The sequence below is a fragment of the Aspergillus bombycis genome (assembly GCF_001792695.1).
Source record: "Aspergillus bombycis strain NRRL26010 chromosome Unknown contig00140, whole genome shotgun sequence".
In the NCBI taxonomy this organism is placed as follows: Eukaryota; Fungi; Ascomycota; class Eurotiomycetes; order Eurotiales; family Aspergillaceae; genus Aspergillus; species Aspergillus bombycis.
The window spans coordinates 58,745-79,066 of record NW_019170142.1 but is presented as its reverse complement, the minus strand read 5'-3'; the positions used below and the strand labels follow the sequence as shown (position 1 = coordinate 79,066).

Genomic DNA, 20,322 nt, shown 5'->3' with positions numbered 1-20,322 from the left:
CCCACCCCTCCTCCTCTCTCTCTCTCTCTCTCTCCCTCCCTCTCCCACGATCCCTCTTTCACGACACCTCTTTATAACATCCCACTGTCTGTTTTCCTTCCCTCCTTTACCTTTGTCTCCCTCCTCTTCTACCCCGCCTTCCACCCGTCCTTATCGTCCATCTATCAACCCTGGAGCCGTCGATCGTGTCGCATTACCCTCAACAGGATACTGTTCCCCATGAGGACCGTCATCCTCTCTCTTCTCCCCATTTGAGGGCTAAACAATGCGATAGAGAGGCGGTTCCTAAAGCTAGGGGCAACTTGCGACCTCAAACGTCCTCCTGGCTATCTGGTCGGGAGACTGCCAATGGCAACATCATGTTCGATGCCCAATCTGATGGTCTCTCGTCGACCTTAGCTTATGTGACCAGTACGTTCTAAATGATTAATTAATTTACTTATTTATTTTGGGGCCTGTTTGCATGATCGTCAGCCCCCCCTTTTTTTCCCCTGCATTTTCTCTTGCGCATTTAATTACCACTTACTCCCTACCATCGCAACACATTCAATTCTCTCGCCTTTGGATGAGAACTATACCGCTTGCTTCGCTAACGTTCTCGCCCGCTTTTTCAACGCCAGATCTAATGCCCTCCATTCGGCCTGTTTCAACATGTGATAGTACATCTCAATCACCTGCTGCGACTGCCAGCATGTCCCCAATCCGGTTCTCCCCCGAGTTTACGGGTCGGATTATAGGTGAGTCTGGAGACTCGGGCCTCGCAAGTTCGCGATTCATCGCAACACCCGTCTATTCCGACGATGGATGTCCCTCGGAAATGCCGCCCCGCACCGTCTCATCCGTACCTATGGAGGATGGCCCTAAGGTTTCTTTTGAGAGTTTGGCCAAATGTTATCGCCAAAATCAGCAGAAACAAACCCGTCGGAAAAATTTGGAACAGCGTCTCCATGCCACCAAAGTATCTATGGGCGTCTCTGCACGCCTGGTCCGCGTGGGTGCCACCGTTCAGCGCGGCTTGGTTGACCGATTGAGACATGATGACAAGGCCAATTTCATTTCACTCTACCAGACCCTGATTGATCTCCAGGAATCCTGTGACTCTGCCTTTCGGCGCCACTTTCACCGGCAGGACCCGTTGGAAGAATGGCCATCATCTCCTGAGTCCACAGTGGATCGTACCCCGGATTTCTTTGTTCAGCTGAGTCCCCAATCCCGGGCTGACCTGATTGAAATTCTGCAATTGGTCCGCACCGACCCCCAGTTTTTGTTCGAACGGTTGTGCAGCTTGACTCCAGCCCAGCTAGGCGCTTTGGTATCATCTTCAACTCCTTCGTGGGACGTTGGTGATCTCACGTCCCCTTCAACTCCCCGATCCCGGAATTACCCTTCGTTCTCAAAGCGCAATATTTCCACCTCCATCCCTGTTAAGGACCATGTGCTCGCCTTTGAGAGAACGGACGCTATATCCACTATGTTATTTAATGCCTTTGCGGCCCCTCTGATCTCGGACGCCCCTGAAGCCAAATTGCGCCTGGATGTGTGGTCTTCTGTTTGCGCGAAGCTCATTGCGGATGGCAGCAGTAGATTCCATCCTCTCCTCAGCCACATATTGGCCGCCTGGTCCATAGGCAGTGATTGGAAAGCTAAGCCCAAATTTGAACTCTACCTCATGGATATTCTCCAAACTGGTGCATTCCTCTTGGAACATGTAGATACCCCACCCGGTCTGAACTTTGACGCCGAGCTTCCAGACCCTTTGAAAACGGATGTAGCCGAGGAATTCTTTGCCTCTGCGGTAGATGATTTGTTCCGGCTTTTGGATGACCCAGACGGAGGACTTCCCGTTGGGGTGATGGAACTGAGCAGCGCCATATTGCACAAGCTGGATCGCCAGGACTGTCGTGATCGTTTCCTGGAGTTCCTATTTACCCAGTGGTATTTCTCTAAGTTCCTCTATGGTGCACTAACCTTCCCTGAGGTATGATTTTAGTCACTTGATCTACCTTTACACCCTTTTTTCGATGGTCTGACCCTATTTTTAGGCACACGGACTGTTGCTTGACTTCCATATTAGAAAAGATGCGCGAGAAAAACTCCTAGGACAAGTTGGGCTCCAGGCTTATTACCAGGTCTACGCCGTCCTACGCTCAATGTATGCTGCGCTCATTGTTATCTAAATCGCTGCCGATAATGAACTAAGCTGACGAAATCTATCCCTCATAGGACTCACTTCTCCATGGCGCGTCCCACGGTCAGGCAGCATATTGAGAACATGCTTTCACGATTCCAAAATTCGGCCTCTGAAAGACAAGCCCATATCCCGCGCTCGTCGTACATTAGCTCTGCAGGTGGACGCGAGTCACCGGCTATCTTTTTAATGCTTTCGGCCACTGACATTCTCAGTCTACTGAATGCCCTTTTCCCTAGGACATGCTCCCCCGTGTGCAACTCTCCAACCCCATCTTTGGGAATTTCTGGTTCTTTCAGGTCTCTCAGGTCTCTGCAATCCCTATCGGAAAGGCAGGGAACTCCAGTAGCCGAGCCGGGCTTTTTCAAACCCATTGTCAATAATCACTCCAGGCGGCCTTCCATCAGAGGACTCTTCTCAACCGACATGGATTTCTTGTCCCTCCCAGAGAATTCGTTAGCTCGCAATGCCGATCGGATTCGCTTTGAACTGTCCGATTCGGGCGAACCTTATGGTCGCTCCAACTTAGAGCCCCCATCCGCTGAAGAATGGACCATATTTTCAATTGCACAGAACGGAAGGCGCCTGCTCTGGAGCCTTTTCTCTGACAGTCAATCCACTTATCCGAAAAATGCACCAGACGATGACGTGCAGTCCACCACCTTAGGCCTGGAAGACAACTTCGAAGCTCTTCAAACAGCTATTGTAAAACTGATTCAAGAAAATCCGGCCGATGACCATGTTGAATTTGACTATCAAGCTCACGATGCTTTGCAAACAGGCAGCCTGTCCCTCAAGCAAAGGTTTGATCGGGCTATGGCTTCTTGTCACCACACCTCTGATTTCATTGGTGCCCATTATTGGTGGAACGCTGGCCGACAGCTTGTTCGGAGTGCCGCCAACTCTCCCACTCGGCTTGCAGACGACGCGTGGATTCTTCAGCCAATGTATACCTCAAGTGTCCGCTCCCTTCAGACTTCACGTTCCGTTATCGAACGCTGCGAAGGTGACTTTGTCGCCCTCGACCGCCATATGCAGCGACTGCAGCGAACAGTAAAGGACACGATGGCCACGGTAGGAAAGCTGCGAGACAAGATGTGGTACATGACCGATGTAAAGAACTCAAAGAGGTATGAGGAAGCTAAACATGTTGCGTTGGCATTGAAGACGATGATATACTCCGCGCATCTCTACAAACAGACGCCTAATGAGGGTCGATCCAGCGCCACGGGAAGATCATTCGGTGGGTCTTTACTTCAAAAGCCAGAGCTGCAGGTCATGGATGTCATGAAGGCGCCAAGGAGCTATGGTAGTCCGAATAAACTCTCGGACGAACAGGTGGATTTACTTCGAAAATGGCTAAGCAACAACAATATCGAGAATTTCTGCAAAGGCGAGGAACGCATCCACCGATTTTGTTACGAGGTCAAATCAAGTGTCAGTCGACTAGTCGGAGAGACTATGTCGGAGACCCCTGTGTTGTGGGCCAGTGAACTATACCATCGAGAACGAGCCAAGTACGAAGGCTCCAGCACCCGAAGCTTCCTTGGTCTTTCTTCTAGTCTACGGCCCTTCAGCATCGCCAGTGATGAGCCTAGCAATTCACTACATGCATATTCCAATAATGTTCGCCCATCCGACTCCCAGTCAAGGTTCTCACATGAACTTCCTCCGTTGAATACCAAAACATCCTTCCAGAGTTTGATCTCTGACAAGTGGAGGGCTCCTCGAGAGCCATCTATCGCCGATACTTCTTCAGTCGTGGGCTCCCCAGGAAGGACTCCGTCGACCTGCACTGGAGATTCCTGCAGCACGTTTTGGTCGGCACCACATCAGGCCACACAATATGCCCCAAGCGTGTCCAGCCTCTACTCTCGACCCCCATCACTCCTGAGTGAGACTGCAAGTCAACAACCCCGACGCAACGATCGTAAAATTCTTGGCAAGGCAGCATTTTTGGATGGTCTACGACAAACGCTTACAAGTCTTTTATTAAGTGACTTGGGCTCCCCAGTATGGAGCTGTGGTAGCGAGACCGATGCCTGGTTTGGTAATGCTCTGGACCAGAGGAGAATCCAGGCACAGATGAAGAAACGGTCTCGGATACAGCGGTTCTATGCAGAGTACGACGAGCGGCTGATCCGCCAAGCTATCAATCGTACATCGCCAAGTTCTCGAAGAAGCAGATCACTTGGACCTCTGGAGGGAGATGAACCCTATATCATTGAGTCATTACCTTCATCCTCGAGCGATGCCAATGCGAGACTTGACGACCAATCCCCATTCTCATACAGAGCCGTATTTCGTCGTTTGATCGAGGTCTTCTCACGCCATGGAAGCCCATTTGCCAAGCTGAGAGCGTTACGTGACCTGCGCGCCTTGGTCATCGCCTCACTAAATTCAGTTAATGACGATAAAACTCATTCCCCTCTCGTCGATGAACCATCTTGCCACAGACGCAGTGGTATCCAAGGGAGGAGAGCAGCTCGCCACAGTTTTGTGGAAACCCAGACAAATCGGGTCTCGGCCAGGTTTACCCATACTCCAATGTCTCCTACCGACGAGTCAGTCATCTTTGACTCCCGCCCCTCTGACTATTCAGCCCCGACGGAAAGCCAAATCGTGGATGCCCTGCGTGATATAATTCTCGAAGTGAAACCAAAGACTCTTTTCCGTGATTTGCAATTTATTTCATCTTTTGTCCCCGGTGAGACATTAAACAAGACCGATAGTGGAACCGCATTCCTACAGTTTGGTTTGGCAGCCCTAAGTTTGAAGGACGAGATCTGCAACAGCATGGTTGAAATCGCCGACAATATTGTCTCCCAAGAGCTCAGCCGGCGCCACCCTCCTCATGGGCATGACATGCATGCAAGACCCGGTAATGCCATTGAGGATGCTGCCGGGATGTGGATCATTACTGCGAAAGAGGGAAATCCAGTTGCTCAGCGGGAGTTGGCAATTCTCTATCTCACTCACCCGGAGCTCCTCCCCCGTGTTACCCTACCTCTCACTTTTCTGCGGGATACCTTCAAAGAGGAGACATTGCTCCGGAGGGATAAGGACCCCAAGTCTGACCCGCAGAGCATGTGTCTGGCACTGCACTGGATGCAGCTGTCGGCCAACGGAGGAGACGAGCTTGCGCGGAACAGACTTCGCGAACTTGAAGAATTTGATTCTATCGCATAATATTCATTACAACCATGCATGTGACTTTTCAAAGAGCTTACGCTCTTCGAATTCTTTTTTCTGTTATGACACGATACCATTCATGACCCGCTATCACCTGATTTTCTTTTATTTGATATTTTTACTCAGCCTTCTTTGAGCCTCTACACCTGGCTAATTCTTTTGCATTTATTTGCCGTATCCTGCTAACATGGAGACTTTCATGTCTTGTAGTTGTACTCTGTTACATCGGCGTCTCATATATCTTGCATGAGAGCAGGAATGGAGCATCTGGATCCGTTCTTCCTCTTATTATCATTATCTGCGGTCTTCTTTTCTTAGTCTTATCTTATAAGATTCCCCTATACATGTTATTGATTGATTCTTTTTATCTTTATCTTCCATTTTAAACAGGTTGGCACTCTGCTTTCTCTTCGCTTTCCCTCGATTTTGGGTTCAGAGTCTTTGGAGTTCTATATCTTGGACTGGACTGTAGAGATTATAGGAGTGGTGGCCGTCTGCTCATATACAATTTCTATTGCCCTCTCCTTGCTTTTTATAGGGGCTAAAGTATGTCGTTATAAAGGTCTATAAAATTGTGGTTTCGGAGCCGCCATACCCTGGTAGTTGATATGAGCAAGTAGTCGAGCAAAAAGAAATCCGTGATGGAGGTCTTTGGCCACAATGGCCACTGTCCATTGTTTCTTTGATTTTTCTCTCCTCTAGGCGTAATTGTTATCAATATGGTACGAATACTACGGGTACCGCGGAGGGAGCTGGTGTTGAAAGTTACAGTTTGTTTTAGTAGGTCCTTCGACGTCATCGGCAGCAGGGCCCCACGTGCCAGTTCATGAAACTGTTGTTTCCGCTTGTCGCTCGCACTTTCACCATCCTTCCATTTCTAGACGTGGGGAGCAGGATTACTTCTGACAACCTGCCATTAATCACACTGTCCCTTCTTTTTACGTGTCCGAGGGCTTGAAAGATTCTTCAGCTGAAAAGGAACAACCCCTCCGCAGCAAACTTCGGTCAGCCTTAGGAGGTTCAAGAACCCCTCCAATCCCGCATCATTCTGACGACCACTCAGCCTCACTTTCATGATCTTTGCGATCTCAGCTGACTAGGTTTTTCTTGACCAAAGAGTATCGCTACTCTCTCCTCTTCCCTTTTATTGCGCCTATTTCTCCGCGATCCCATTTTTGTTTCCTTTGTATTGTCCTTCTCTTTTCGTCCGATTTTGTCGAACGGCTATTGTACGATGGTGCATAACATGGACGAAGCACACAAAAGACCCAAGGGTATCCTGAAGAACCCTAGCTCTCAGAACATTCAAACAATACCTGAATCTTTTGCCCCGCGCGCTCCCTCTACAGAGCCCATGGATACGAAGGAGCTCACCCTGCAAAATACCCTACAGAACGCTGGGCGCCGCCGCTCCTCATCCACCACACACCCTGGGACCGCGTCACGACGCCAATCGGTGGCTAGTGTCCAACATGACGAGAATTCGCCACGGTTGAAATGGGACGAGGCAAATCTTTACCTGACTGAACAGGAGAAAACCGCAAAGATGAAGATCGACGAACCCAAAACACCGTATGCGCCACACTATGATCCAAGCCAGGACGAAGAAGAAATGGAGCTTGCAGAAGCTGAAGACAGCTTAATTGATGCGCAAGGGGTGGTCGTGGACGAACTTGACAAGACGACCAAAAATGCTCGGAAAACAGTCGCTGAAGATGAGATTCCCGATCTCGAGCTAGGAGAGCCGGAGGGGTCGATCCCTGACAGTGCTGGAGCCCAGGACGGCGATCGTATCGTACGCGCGCGGAGTCTAAGCAATGAATCGCACCGGAGCGACAAACATGTGGTGATGGGGACCAACGAGCCCAATGGCGGGGCTGCCACAGATGCGGACCACTTGTTGAGTCCCGAAGAGGCCCAGGAGAAGCATCGCCAATTTGAACAGCAGAGGAAGAAGCATTACGAGATGCGGAATATCAAAGAACTTCTTGCGTATGTGACCCTTCACACGGGACCTTCCTCCCGTAAGTGTGCTAACGTTCCTTTTTAGCCATTCCGTAGATCTAGAGGAAATGGACGAGGATGAAGATGTAGGTGCGAGCAAGAACTCTACCCCTGCTGTTCCACCGCCGATGCCCCAGATTCCCCAAGAGTTCTTGAGGGGAGGAAAGTAGAGGCTGCCTTTTCCTATTGGCATTATATTTGATCACTGCCAAGTTGTGCCTGTGCTTTTCTTTTCTTTCTTTTCTTTTTTTTATCTTTACCTGACACATATGCTACTTTTGTATATTTGTATATTCCCCAGCGATCTCCATGTTCTATGTTATCAATTACGAGGAACACTATGGGTATTTCCGTCCCTTATTCCTATTGCGACGGAGACCAGTCATGTATCGATTTACTTGGTTCCGTTGAGACACGATGATAGATCATTGGGTGCGGGAACAAATCGGAGGATGAGGGCACCGTTGATCTGATAAGTGGACGTATGACCGGCGTCGTGAAGGGGGGAGGAGAGGAACGAATGATTGAGGTGCAGAGGTAGTCATGGAAACTGGATGTGACTTGGCATGAGAACCTTACAGAAGGTTTTTCATGCATGTCTGAGTGGTACAGTCACAATCAGGGGTTGATCATCTCGTCCGATTTCGAGAGGCAGCAGCAGCAGCTAACACCCGTTGGGGGGGGGGGGGTGGCTCCACAATAGCCCTACTACGGCGTACTTACTAGGCATTGTTGTGTTGTACCCTTGGTGGATTGTATGTGTCTGTACAGGGACAACAGTAGTGACACCCGGGAAACAACCCAGACAAAACAAAGAGAGAAAACAAAATAGCAAAAAAAATAGAGATATAAAAAAAAAACATTTGTGGAGACCGTAGAGCAATATACCTCCCTGTTCTTGATAACATAAATCCATGCCATCTGGACTCCGTAGCAGCTCCGAGAACGGGCCAGTAGCTAAATGAAATGGAACTAGTTAACGATTCAGGTACTCCTGAAACATGCTTGGTGCAGCACTCGCGCTGCACGGAAATTAATCGTACTAAAATTCAAGGGCTGAGACGGTCGTTAGGCTACCATGAGAAAAGAGAGGTAGGGCTAGAGGAAGCACCAATGTAAATCTCTTTCTTCTCTCTCTCTCTCTCTCTCTCTCTCGCGATTGATTGTGAATTACTATGATCCGAATGTCTGTATTCTTGGGGGAGGAAAGGAGGAAATGTGATTGATCGCAACCAGAGAAATCATAAGAATTAGGAGGAGGAAAGTTGGAGGAGGAGTATGTGTCAAGTTGGTCAAGAATGTATCTCATATTTTTATTTTTCTCCCTTTTCTTTTCTTTTTTTTTCTTTTCTTTTCTTTCACCCCCTGAAAAAGCATATCTGTGAGTAAGCCGAACGGTTTCTCGACTCGACTTAAACTCGGAATATTTATAGTAGCTCCCGCGTGAGATTAAGGCTCATTTGCTAGATTAAAAAGCAAATAAAATCAAATAGCAGAACCAATTCCATATTAAATTTAATCTTACTGTCATTCCCTCCTGTCAATTTCCTGCCCCTCGTGACTTGGGGGCATGTGATCTGTGTGGCCTGCTTTTTCGTCTGTTGTTTTTCGACTTTCCCTTCTCTTTCCTTCTCTCTCCCTCCACCTTTCATCGAGTATTTATCACTGCACTGTGATTACTCTCCTGTGCAGTTTCGTTGCCTATCGAGCAGCGCCCGCCGAGCTCCTGACCCATCCATTCCAACCCCTTTTCCGTCCCTCGACCTAAACACCAAGATGGCTGATCAGCAGGAGAAGACTGCTTCGGCTGTCCCTCAAACCCAGCCTCCTACCCAACCTGCCGAAACCACAACCCAAACAACCGCGACCCCAGCTCCAGAGGTCCAAGCAGAACAGACGCAACCTACGGAGTCTGGCCCGAGCGCCGTCGACACTACAACTGAGCAACCCACCAACCCACCCGCCACAGAAGCTCCGAAGGAGAACGCAGCTCCGGCCCCGGCCCCGCCAGCGGAGGATGCGCCAGCGGAACCTGCGTCCGCACAGGAGCAGCAGGAAGAGGAGAAGCCTGCAGACAATAAGCCCGAGTATCTGGTCAAGAACCCTGCTTTGAGTGAGCTGTTTGAGCGTCTGCCTACTGTGCTCTCCAACAGTGGTCATGATGAAATGTGGGGTGTCCCCCTCAGGGGTTCCAACGATGTTCCGACGGTCAACGTTCTGATCAAATTCCTTCGTGCTAACGAGGGAAATGTAAAGCTGGCTGAGGATCAGCTGACCAAGGCGTTGCAGTGGCGCAAGCAAACCAATCCCACCGCATTGGTTGAGGGCTGCTACAGCGCCAAAAAGTTTGGCGGATTAGGATACTTGAGCACGTACAAGGATGCCGACGGCAAGGAAACCATTATCACCTGGAACATTTATGGAGGCGTTAAGGATCTTAGTACAACGTTTGGAAATGTGGATGAGTAAGTCAACGTCTCCCAGTGCAACCGGATACATCATTTCTGACGGCGTGTAGGTTCATCAACTGGCGGGTTGCGCTCATGGAGCTTGCCGTCAAAGACTTGAAGATGGACCAAGCTACGTCGGTTATCGACTACGAGGGCGAGGATCCTTATCAGATGATCCAGGTTCATGACTACCTGAACGTCAGCTTCTTGCGCATGAACCCCAGCGTCAAGGCTGCTACAAAGAAGACCATTGACGTGTTCGCCACGGCCTATCCAGAGCTGCTCCGAGAGAAGTTCTTCGTCAACGTCCCCTCTATTATGGGTTGGATGTTCACGGCCATCAAGGTCTTCTTAAGCAAGAACACCACCCGCAAGTTCCACCCTATTTCCAATGGCGCCAATCTGGCACGGGAGTTCCCGCCTGCCGTTAAGGAACAGTTCCCCAAGGTCTACGGTGGAAGCGCCCCTGCTCTGCACGAGGGCGCCCGTACGGTGGCCCTTGAGGAGGACAACGAGCCAGCTCCCGCCCCCGCTGCTGCCGCAGAACCTGCCGAAGCCCAGCCAGAGCAAGAGGCCCCCAAGCAGGAACCGGTTGCGGAGGCCCCAAAGGAGGAAGCTCCCAAGGAGGCCCCGGTGGAGGCCCCAAAGGAGGAACCCAAGCAACCAGCTGCCGAAGAGCCGGCCAAGACTGACACGGCTGTTACGACTCAGGAGACAGTGGCTCCCACTGAAGCCAAATAGATGCAACGACTTTGTTTCTTTGATGTTCTGGCCGAGCCAGCTGCTTTTGATGGTAATGGTAGGGTTTATTGGTGAAGAAGAATGCGTAGAGTGGTTTGCGATGCTTGGTTTGGGTCTGAAATTTTGATACCTCGGAAAGTTTGTGTTTATGTCCACAAGAGCCTGTTTGTTCTGAACCAGTTAATTAGAATAGTAATTATTAATCATAGTCCAGAAGCAACGAATGTGATTGTTTTTGTCATGAAGTATACAAGCACCTGTCCGGAGTAAAGCGAAGGCGGTGGGAGGAACATCGTAACACCGAGACCCATCATTCCGCTCGCTTTCTTCATAGTACCTCCGAAGCTCATCCTAAGCTTGTCAGGGACCACAAGCTGATTACCGTTCGCGTGCTATACACGGCAGTCGTACTTTTGGTGGTTTCAACCAGAATGCCCCTCACTCTCACCAACCCTTCTCACTTCTTGCGATAATCCGATCACTCTCTAGAATCGCAGGCCACTCCCAAACTTCCATTAATTAATTAGAGTCTGGCCTCGTCATTCACGCGCCTACCATCAACCCGTCAGACCAGCAGCTCCAGACAACTCGAAATGTCCGTGTGGAATCCTGATAATATCCGCGACGTGGCCGAGTCCGTCGGCATCGTCAACCTCAACAACGATGTAACTGAGAACCTCGCCCGCGACGTTGAATATCGTATCGCCCAGGTGCTTGAAGAAGCCCTCAAGTTCATGCGCCACAGTCGCCGCACTCTCCTCACGACACAGGACATCGCGCAAGCTCTGCGCGTGCTCGATGTGGAGCCATTGTATGGATATGAATCCACAAGGCCGCTGCGGTTCGGGGAAGCGTCGCTGGGCCCAGGGCAACCGTTATTCTACGTGGAGGATGAGGAGGTGGATTTTGAGAAGTTGATTAATGCACCGTTGCCGAAGGTGCCGAGGGAGATCTCTTTCACTGGTAATTGGCATCTTCTGCTAAAGGTGTGTGGATGTTTCACTGACTTTTCGTTAGCACATTGGTTGGCCGTGGAAGGTGTACAGCCGTCGATCCCTCAGAATCCTACCTCGGCGGACTCGAGAAACCTTGAATTAATGTCCAAGGGTCCTAATGCAAACTCTACCCTGGCGGCAATGAGCGGCAGTGGGAATGTTGCCGTCAAGCCGTTGGTCAAGCATGTGCTATCGAAGGAACTACAACTTTACTTCGAAAAGGTCTGCAACGCCTTCCTGGACGAGTCTAGCGAGGAGTATAGAACGTCGGCCTATTCGAGCCTAAGGGAAGACCCAGGACTTCATCAACTCGTGCCATATTTTGTGCAATTTATCTCTGAAAAGGTCACGCATGGCCTGAAAGATATTTTCGTCCTGACTCAGGTGATGCGCATGGCGGAGGCTCTGGTGCAGAATAAATCGCTCTACGTAGATCCCTATGTGAGTGTGCCTTGGATTTTTACCGTGTGTACAGGCTTTCTAATGTGTGGATGCCATAGGTTGCATCTCTTGTTCCTCCCATCCTGACCAGTCTGATTGGTCGACAGCTTGGAGGCAATGCGGACCTGTCCGAACAGTTCGCCCTCCGTGAGCTGGCCGCATCTCTTCTGGGCCTCATTGCCAAAAAGTACTCCCACTCCTCACACACGCTCAAGCCACGGTTAGCTCGGTCGTGCCTGAAAACGTTCCTGGACCCATCGAAGCCGTTCGGGGCACACTACGGAGCCATCATTGGCCTCCAGGCTGTTGGGGGAGCGGAGGCCGTGCGGGTTCTGATCCTGCCTAACCTCCCGACCTACGGAGCCCTACTGAAAGACGGTATGGCGGAAGAGAATCCGCGACGGCCCGAAGCAGAGAAAGTGCTCACCGTGCTATTTGGGGTCCTCGGCACTTTGCGTGAGGGACGCACGGCACTTGCCAATGGGCATAATGGCGTCGTCACAGAGGATTTACGCGGGCGCCTAAATGGCAAAGTGGGAGAATTTCTCGCAGCCAAGATCAGCGAAGCGGGGGAGGTTGACATGGTGCATGCGATCTTGGAATTGTAAATTCTTAGGCCCCCTCTTTGGCTGAAAACTATTGTTTTTTGACCCGTCATTATTGTCATCATTCCTTTTTTTTTTTTCATTCGGATTACTTGTATGCTTTTAGCCCATAACATTGGCGGTGGGATGGAGAGATTATTTGATGTTTCGGCGTTGGGGAGAGCGACGTGATTGATGTTCAAATCATACATACCATTTAGTTAGCATTTGACTTTTTTTTTTTTGTATTATTAAATCTCATGATTGATTCAGTTATTCCGGGCAGAGACGAATATTCCCATTGGATCTCCTCTCCAGTGGTGGATAGTACACCGTACCTATTATTATAGTGAGCCTTTTAATTGAAGGGGTTTTGTTGGGTGCAGTTGAGCCTTACAGGACCATCTGCACGTCCGCCACTTTTGATACTACATCCATCGATCGAGTAAACGGGATTGGATTTCGGTCTCTCCGCGTTCCTGACCGACGTCACTTTCCGGCTGACTCAGCCCGCCCTCTTCACCGCCCCCGGTTTGGGAGCCTAAGCCGCGGGGGGTCGTCAAGAACGGGATAAAAAAACCAGAAGAAATGAAGGACAAAAAAAAAAAGAAAAAAGGACAAGGAAGTGTCGCACGACCAGGAATTCATTCTGCTTCCTCCACTCTTCAAGATCAGGTATCGATCGATCTTCTTCCTCCTCTACCACTCAACTCCCAACCGACGAGAAGTTGAAAACACTGAACTTGCTCTCTTCGTAGTTCAGACGGTACACCGAGTGACTCGAAGAAAAACGAGATCAATATTATTTTAGTACTACGATTCGGTCTCGTTCGTTCTCTCGGATTCTGCGAACGAGCCCAACCCAACCTGGAACTAAACCGAAAAGCGTCAACCACTCCCGTCGCTTTGCGCCCCACGACTTTTTCTCGGGCCCACACACCGAACAGCAATTAAGAAAGAGGGCAATAAATATCAGGATTCAACCTGCACGCCTTCTAACCCCACGTCAACATAAATTTCTGTCTTTCGAGTCCACCGGTGCTCTGCACTTCTTCTCTCCTCGTCGCTGGCGCAATTGACAACCGAGTCTCCCATCTCTGGCAATTCCTCAGTGAGCGCTTGCAGATGTCCAGACTCGTAGCGTCCCGCGACAACTTGCTGCTCTGAGCTCTATTGCATTTTAGCCTTCTATGAGCCCGAAGGATTTACTGCGATACCTGTCCAAGCCTGCGAAGTAGGTTCTCCCTGGTGGTGACGGTCTTTGGGTGGTGGATGCAATGCTAATCCCACTGGCACCCAGGCCCCGATAACGCGACTCACGCCTTCCCACTCTTCTCCAACTTCCCTTATTTCACATTAGAAAAAGCAGATATCCTCGTCTGCTAGACCCGATACTTTTACCGGTATCGGTATCTTCCAGTACGAGGGTTTACGACTGATAGTCACCATTCCTTTCGCCAGAGGCATTTTCCTCCTTTCCCTCTCTTTTCGCCCTCCCTAGCAGCCTTTCAAGGCTTGTGCTGAACCCTACCTTTCTGGCTGTGTGCCACTTTCGCCCGACTCGTTCAGGGCCTTCTCTCTCAGGCGGACATCCCCCCCTGTTCGTCTGGGCAGCAGACAGTGCTTCCTAGGCTTTCTTGTCTACGGTCCACGAATCGAGCGCGCCGCTTGACTGCACACCCCAAATCCATACTATTGTCACCAGTTCGCCTCTCAATCTCTTAATTAGTCAAGATGGTTTACATTGGGATTCCCAAGAATTATACGCAGTCGCCATCTTCGTTTATGGCGACCCCGTCTCTGACCATCAACCACGAGGTGACACAGGATCTTGATTCTACCAACGCCTTCGAAGGTACGTCGTGCACGATCGTGATCCGGCCCTGCAATGCAAAATCTAATGAGAAACAGGACCCGAAAAGCTTCTAGAGGTCTGGTTTGCCCCGTCCGCCAATGAATTGGGCTCGTCTCAACCTACCGGCCTAAAGGCAGTGCCAGAGGAGGTCTGGAAGGACATGCTGGATCTTGTCAATTGCCAGGTGCTTTCCATCGTCTCGTCCGAGGACGTTGATGCGTACCTTCTGTCAGAGTCCAGCATGTTCGTCTGGCCTCACAAGCTCATCCTCAAAACATGCGGCACCACCACTCTGCTCTCTGGATTGCCCCGCATTCTTGAGATTGCTGCTCTGTTCGCCGGTTTCCCCAAGTCCGCGGCTCCTTCCGGTGGGGTTGGCATTGCCGCTGCCCCGTACCGGGTGTTCTACAGCCGCAAGAACTTCCTGTTCCCGGACCGCCAGCGTGGTCCCCACCGCAGCTGGAGGGACGAAGTGCGAACTATGGATAGGCTCTTCTTGAACGGCAGCGCCTACATGATTGGCAAAATGAACGGCGAGCATTGGTACCTGTATCTGACCGAACCAAACACCTTGCTCACGCCCCCGGCCAGTCCTAAGGGTGATGAGGAGGTTACGGAGACCAAGTTCCTCCAGATCCCGGAAGGTGGTTTGCCGCGGGGAGATGATGCCAACGATGAGACCCTTGAGGTGCTGATGACCGACTTGGATGAAGAGAATGCCAAGCAGTTCTATCTTGAAAATGCCACCGCTGTTGCTGAGAAGCGCTACCGCAACTTCGACAAGGACAACAGCGACCATGTCGATGTGTTCAGCAACAACTCAGACATGGATCTGGAGGACACGGATGGAACTCGCATTCTGCCACCGGAACTGACTACGGAGGGTCACGCCTTGGGAACTGTTGTGTCCGAGTCTTGCGGTCTTTCGGATGTCTATTCCAAGGAGATGTTCCCCGAGTCGCGCATTGACGCCTATCTGTTCACACCCTGCGGCTTCTCTGCCAACGGCGTCATCCCGAGTCCGGACCCAAAGGCCAATACCCACTACTTCACGGTGCATGTGACGCCCGAGCCTCACTGCTCCTATGCGTCCTTTGAGACCAACGTGCCGCACTCGCAGAACGGTCAGACCACTGCGGGTATTGTGAAGCAGGTGGTAAACATCTTCAAGCCGGGTCGCTTCACTGTGACTCTGTTTGAGAACAAGCCCAGTGATGCCGAGCTGAGCGGCATCGGCGAGGCCAAGTATATCGAACGGCAGGCGGCCCGTCGGAAGTCTCAAATGGAGCACATCGAAGGATACCGTCGTGTGGATCGCATCGTTCACGATTTGGATGGTTATGACCTTGTCTTCCGCTACTATGAGCGGCTTGACTGGAAAGGGGGGGCTCCTCGACTCGGAGAAGAGCGCATCTAAGGGGCATCAATCCATCCGTCGTGCGATCTGTTGATTCATCGGAATTGAAATTGCTTTGTTACCACTGTCTCTTGCCTATCATGTCTATTTCTTGCTTCATTGGATTATTACTGAGCCAGTTCTGTGGAGCTTTTGCTGTTTCAACCTACTATTCTGACGTTCATTGAGTATCATGGCCTGAACAAAGATAAACCAGCCACTCATGATCTTTTCCGTAGCGGCAACAATCCCTTCCGGTGCTCTTCGCGTTTATGGGAGTTCCAATACGACTTGGTTTAGAAGTAGCCATCCCCCCTTGTCGTCTCTCTCTCTGTAGGTTCTCTCCCGCTGGTGGATATCTTCTGTATCCATTGACATACATATCGATGCTTCACGGTAGGCAGACAGACGCTCAGGTCCTTGACCATGACATTCACCGATGGAACTAGGGCTGATAGTAGGATTTGAACCCTAACATATTTTTTTAATATGTTCTTGCATCTTGCCTATCATTTGAACCACCTAGATTCAGTTCATGACTCTCACATCCATTACAGATCTTGTTGTAGTATGTACGTACATATTGGATACCCTAGGCACACAGCCTTACCCGAAGAGGACTAGCGTCCCCAGGCGTCAAATCAGTTATCGGACCTTTGATAGTGAACCTTCGATACATACCTCAACTTTTAAGTCAACAACACCAAGTGAGCGATCTCCATAAGCTCCAACACATCACCCCCGAAACCGACATAGAGCCCAAATCAACAGGGAACAACTCAGCATGTCATCACCGCCGCCAACGAACCCCCTTAAACGCCCCTCGATCTCATCCTCCGCCTCCCAACCTCTCGGCACCAACCCTAAACGACCACGCATGCACCCGCTCCGCCAGACTTCCTTCCCGACAACTATCGACGCGGATTCGCGCGCATATGGCGCTGCTAGCGATGCAGGCAGTGTGACGGGCAGTTTCACTGGGAGTCTGGGAGGCACGAGTGCGGACGGTGTATTTCGGAACAAGAAACGCGGGCGCAAGAGTAAAGCGGAGAAGGAGCGCGAGAAGGAGGATGCGGCGAGAGGGGAGATGCGGTCGTCCGTTGATGCGGAGGGGTCTGTGAGAGCAGGTGCAACGGGCGGTGGAGGTGGGGATGATGGAGATGATGACGAGGATTTTGAGGATGAAGGGGAACTGTTGGGAAGAGAGGAAGGGGCTACGGATACGGAGGCTGAGAAGAAAAATCTTGCGTATGTCTTCCAACCATTTATTTTTTGCTCTGTCCAAGATGAAGATGCTAACTGGCTAGTATAGATTGCTGGTCGATGCTTTTAATCCTTTACAGTCCGAGCGGTACGATCTGTTTAAACGAGCGAAGTTGAGGAAAGAGACCTTGCGACGGATTGTGAATCATGCGCTATCACAGTCCGTGCCGGCGAGTGTGGTGACTACGATCAACGGGTTTACGAAGGTGTTTGCAGGAGAGATCATTGAAAAGGCTCGGACGGTGCAGGCTGAATGGGCGGAGGCACACGATCAGGCTGCGATAGCCGCTTTTGAGGCTGAAGAGGCCGCGACAATGGCGCGAGCTGCGAATGCGTCGGCTCCTGGCACTCCAGGTCCCGGTACGCCGGGGCCCGGCGGACTACCTCTGGTGAAACAAGAATCCTCGAATCCCTCGTCCTTCCCGTCCACACGTGCCCCCGGGACACCGGTTCCATCCGGTGTAGCAAGTCCGCAGCAGTCGGTATACGGCACTGCACAATCTACACGGGAGCGGGTATTCAAGATGCCTCCTAATCCCCACCGGGGACAACTACTTCCGTCGCATTTGCGAGAGGCTTTACGACGCTGGAAACGGGATGGAGAGGGAGGCGGTGTCGGGTTTTCCGGGTTGAGTATGGGCAATCTGGGAGTTCGGGGATCGGTGACGTGGGGAGCAGGCAGTGTTGGCGGGCGACGAATTTTCCGCTAAAAGGGCACGGCTTTCTCGATTAGATCTCTCTATGACGTTACGAAGGGCGAATCACTTGGGTTCCGAAACACACTTATGGTCGTCTTGCGACTTTCAGTGCCTGGGACTTGAGCATCTATCGTCTTCTCATCTGAAAAGATACACTCACCCACGGCGCCTTCCTTGCGATGCTCGGCCGGTCAATCGATCTGGGAATCACCTGTTATGGAGCATACATATGAACAGTGGCACCCACCGACCCGCTCCTGGTTATACCAGAGATAGCATCGCATCCTTTGATCCGCACTCCCAAGTCAAAAATCAGCGCAACAAGGCCAACCGAGCTTCCTTAACCGAGTTCTGCGTCAGGGGATACGCTGTGCTTCCGGAATTTCCTCACGTTCAGCGACTCAATATAATAGTACATATTAGATCTTTAATGACATAATATAACATTTAATTCATCAACTGAGGGGAAGAGCTTCTCTCTTGGCATGAGACGGCCACGAATGGAAGTTAGAACATCCACACACCCCCCCCCCCCTTTGTAATAAATCAGGACGCCAACTCATGCGTCCTACCCGATGTAGTCAATTCCACAGGACCAGAAGGATTCTTCCATTGCTCCGTCTCACGCTGTTGAATCCCATATAATGAATTACTTCCAGCCACGGACGAGGTAACAGCCCCATTCCCCCCAACCCAACCTCCAGCCCCAACACCACTACCAGCAGCAGCAGCAGCAGCAAGACCCTTCGCCCTAGCCCTCCTCTCCCAAAGTGCCCAAGCGATAGCCCCCAGAGCAATAACCCCTAAGGGCACACCACGCCCGCCCCAATGGCGACCTCTCTTGAGTTCGAGCTGGAGGAGGAGGAGGACGGCGACGACGATGATGATGGCGATGGCGACGACGTGCTATTCGACACGGTATTCGACGCACTCAGCGACGAGACGTTCGCAAGCGCCGCATACCCAGCCACGAGGGTAGCGTCCGGGACAAAGAAGGGACTCCCCGAATCAGAATTACAGGTGACCTCGGAGCCGTTGCTGACGGGCTCGTTGCAGCAGTATTCGGCTAGTTTGTTACTGTTGAGTCCCAGTGGGAAGAGAGAGGAGCCTGAGCTGCGGGAGACGTTTGCTATTGGGGGTTATTATTTGTTAGTGTGTATCGGATATATTGCGCGCGAGTCTGCTTTAGACTCTGGCATGAAAATATGATGGCATTCGAGGATACGTTATAGGTAGACATCTCTGTATGTTGGAGGACGGGATCAAGAAAGACATACTACAAAACTGCGGACAATTTTCCGAGTTCCAGTTCGGATCTGTACAGGCGCCCCGGGACAGGACGTAGGGTTGGATGGCGACGTTGAGACACAGGTTATTCGACAGACACAGATTCCCGGAGCGACAGCAGGAAGCGTACTTCTCGTCGGAGCAGGGGACGTCCTCTGTTGCGGGTGTGCCGTCGGGCCAGTAGCATGTTTCAGCGCTGTGTACTGATTGAATGAGGAAGAGGAGGAAGAGGAGATATAAACGTGGAGGATGATTCATGGCTGGCGTATATTAGGGAGGTATTAATTTATGCTGGTTGTTTTTGGGGTTTGATATATGGGAACGATGGCATGGGAAGGCATGAAGGGCAGAGTCGGTACCCCGGTCGAGGTGTGGGGGTGGGTTGTCTGTCAAATTTATTTAGTGTCAGATTATCTGAAAGCGAGGAGAGAAGGCGCTTAGCGATTCTATGCTGAGCTGACGCTTGAATCGGGGCGTGCATGAAGCATTTGCCAATCGGAGGGGAAACTATCGCGATTCCAGTAATGGATGGGAAGATCTTCATTCGCGTCGGTATTGGTAATTACGATGGCTTGGTGCATTTCTCAAGGCTTGACTATGTGACATCCAATCACCTTGCATTTAGATTCCAAAGGATTGCTTGTTTATTCTTGGGGGCCAAAAGGCATTCCGACCAATCCATTCTCGGATCCCTTCCACTCAATCCATGAAATTATCGAATAGCATCTCTCCAAAAGGTAGAAAGGCATCAGCCCTATCTGTCAATCGGATCAGCCTCCCGTTGGCCTCAACATTTAGACAAGAACAAGAACAAGAAGAAGAGATACACTAAAAACCTACCATACGGAACATGACGATACCAACCAGGGCACTTCGCAACAGAATCAGGAGTAGTGCCACAGCCATTCAAACATGGATGATTCTAAACGCAATCGGCTCCCTGGCATTCTGTCTATGACGGCGTGCACGTTGATCATCGAGACGAATAAGTCCCCTTCGGATGACCTCCACTAGAAGGATGATTATGATGGTGGAGACGAGCAATTCGAGCCACTGCACCAAATAACCGTGGTATTCGCCTTCAAGATCCATCCTGGATAAACATTAGATTTGTCTGGGCATTATACATGAGCTGGACGGGGTAAGGGGAAGGCTTAGCCATCTATCAGGCTTTTCCTGTCGTACATGTCACTGGTAATCGTTGAAGTCCTTATTCCTATACCCAGTC

The 20,322-nt window shown here is 50.8% G+C and overlaps 6 protein-coding genes across 6 annotated transcripts; all 6 read left to right on the top strand.

Moving 5' to 3' along the window:
* Nucleotides 1-691: 691 nt before the first annotated feature.
* On the top strand, nt 692-5,377 carry ABOM_010793 (uncharacterized protein; the record flags this gene model as incomplete). Its single annotated transcript, XM_022537921.1, has 3 exons — nt 692-1,978; nt 2,043-2,152; nt 2,224-5,377. The coding sequence occupies 3 exons, from the start codon at nt 692-694 to the stop codon at nt 5,375-5,377; spliced, it is 4,551 nt and encodes a 1,516-aa protein (XP_022384241.1).
* Nucleotides 5,378-6,614: 1,237 nt separating this feature from the next.
* ABOM_010792 (PP1-complex regulatory subunit GLC8) lies at nt 6,615-7,554 on the top strand (the record flags this gene model as incomplete). The annotated part of the gene is made up of 2 exons (XM_022537920.1): nt 6,615-7,372; nt 7,431-7,554. The coding sequence occupies 2 exons, from the start codon at nt 6,615-6,617 to the stop codon at nt 7,552-7,554; spliced, it is 882 nt and encodes a 293-aa protein (XP_022384240.1).
* Nucleotides 7,555-9,160: 1,606 nt separating this feature from the next.
* sfh5 (CRAL/TRIO domain protein) lies at nt 9,161-10,575 on the top strand (the record flags this gene model as incomplete). The annotated part of the gene is made up of 2 exons (XM_022537919.1): nt 9,161-9,849; nt 9,903-10,575. The coding sequence occupies 2 exons, from the start codon at nt 9,161-9,163 to the stop codon at nt 10,573-10,575; spliced, it is 1,362 nt and encodes a 453-aa protein (XP_022384257.1).
* Nucleotides 10,576-11,168: 593 nt separating this feature from the next.
* Nucleotides 11,169-12,619, top strand: ABOM_010790 (TATA-binding protein-associated factor TAF6; the record flags this gene model as incomplete). Its single annotated transcript, XM_022537918.1, has 3 exons — nt 11,169-11,538; nt 11,593-12,011; nt 12,071-12,619. The coding sequence occupies 3 exons, from the start codon at nt 11,169-11,171 to the stop codon at nt 12,617-12,619; spliced, it is 1,338 nt and encodes a 445-aa protein (XP_022384242.1).
* Nucleotides 12,620-14,329: 1,710 nt separating this feature from the next.
* ABOM_010789 (adenosylmethionine decarboxylase SPE2) lies at nt 14,330-15,867 on the top strand (the record flags this gene model as incomplete). The annotated part of the gene is made up of 2 exons (XM_022537917.1): nt 14,330-14,450; nt 14,507-15,867. The coding sequence occupies 2 exons, from the start codon at nt 14,330-14,332 to the stop codon at nt 15,865-15,867; spliced, it is 1,482 nt and encodes a 493-aa protein (XP_022384258.1).
* A 763-nt stretch (nt 15,868-16,630) lies between these two features.
* Nucleotides 16,631-17,819, top strand: ABOM_010788 (transcription initiation factor TFIID subunit 11 family protein; the record flags this gene model as incomplete). The annotated part of the gene is made up of 2 exons (XM_022537916.1): nt 16,631-17,094; nt 17,159-17,819. The coding sequence occupies 2 exons, from the start codon at nt 16,631-16,633 to the stop codon at nt 17,817-17,819; spliced, it is 1,125 nt and encodes a 374-aa protein (XP_022384259.1).
* Between the last annotated feature and the right edge of the window lie 2,503 nt (nt 17,820-20,322).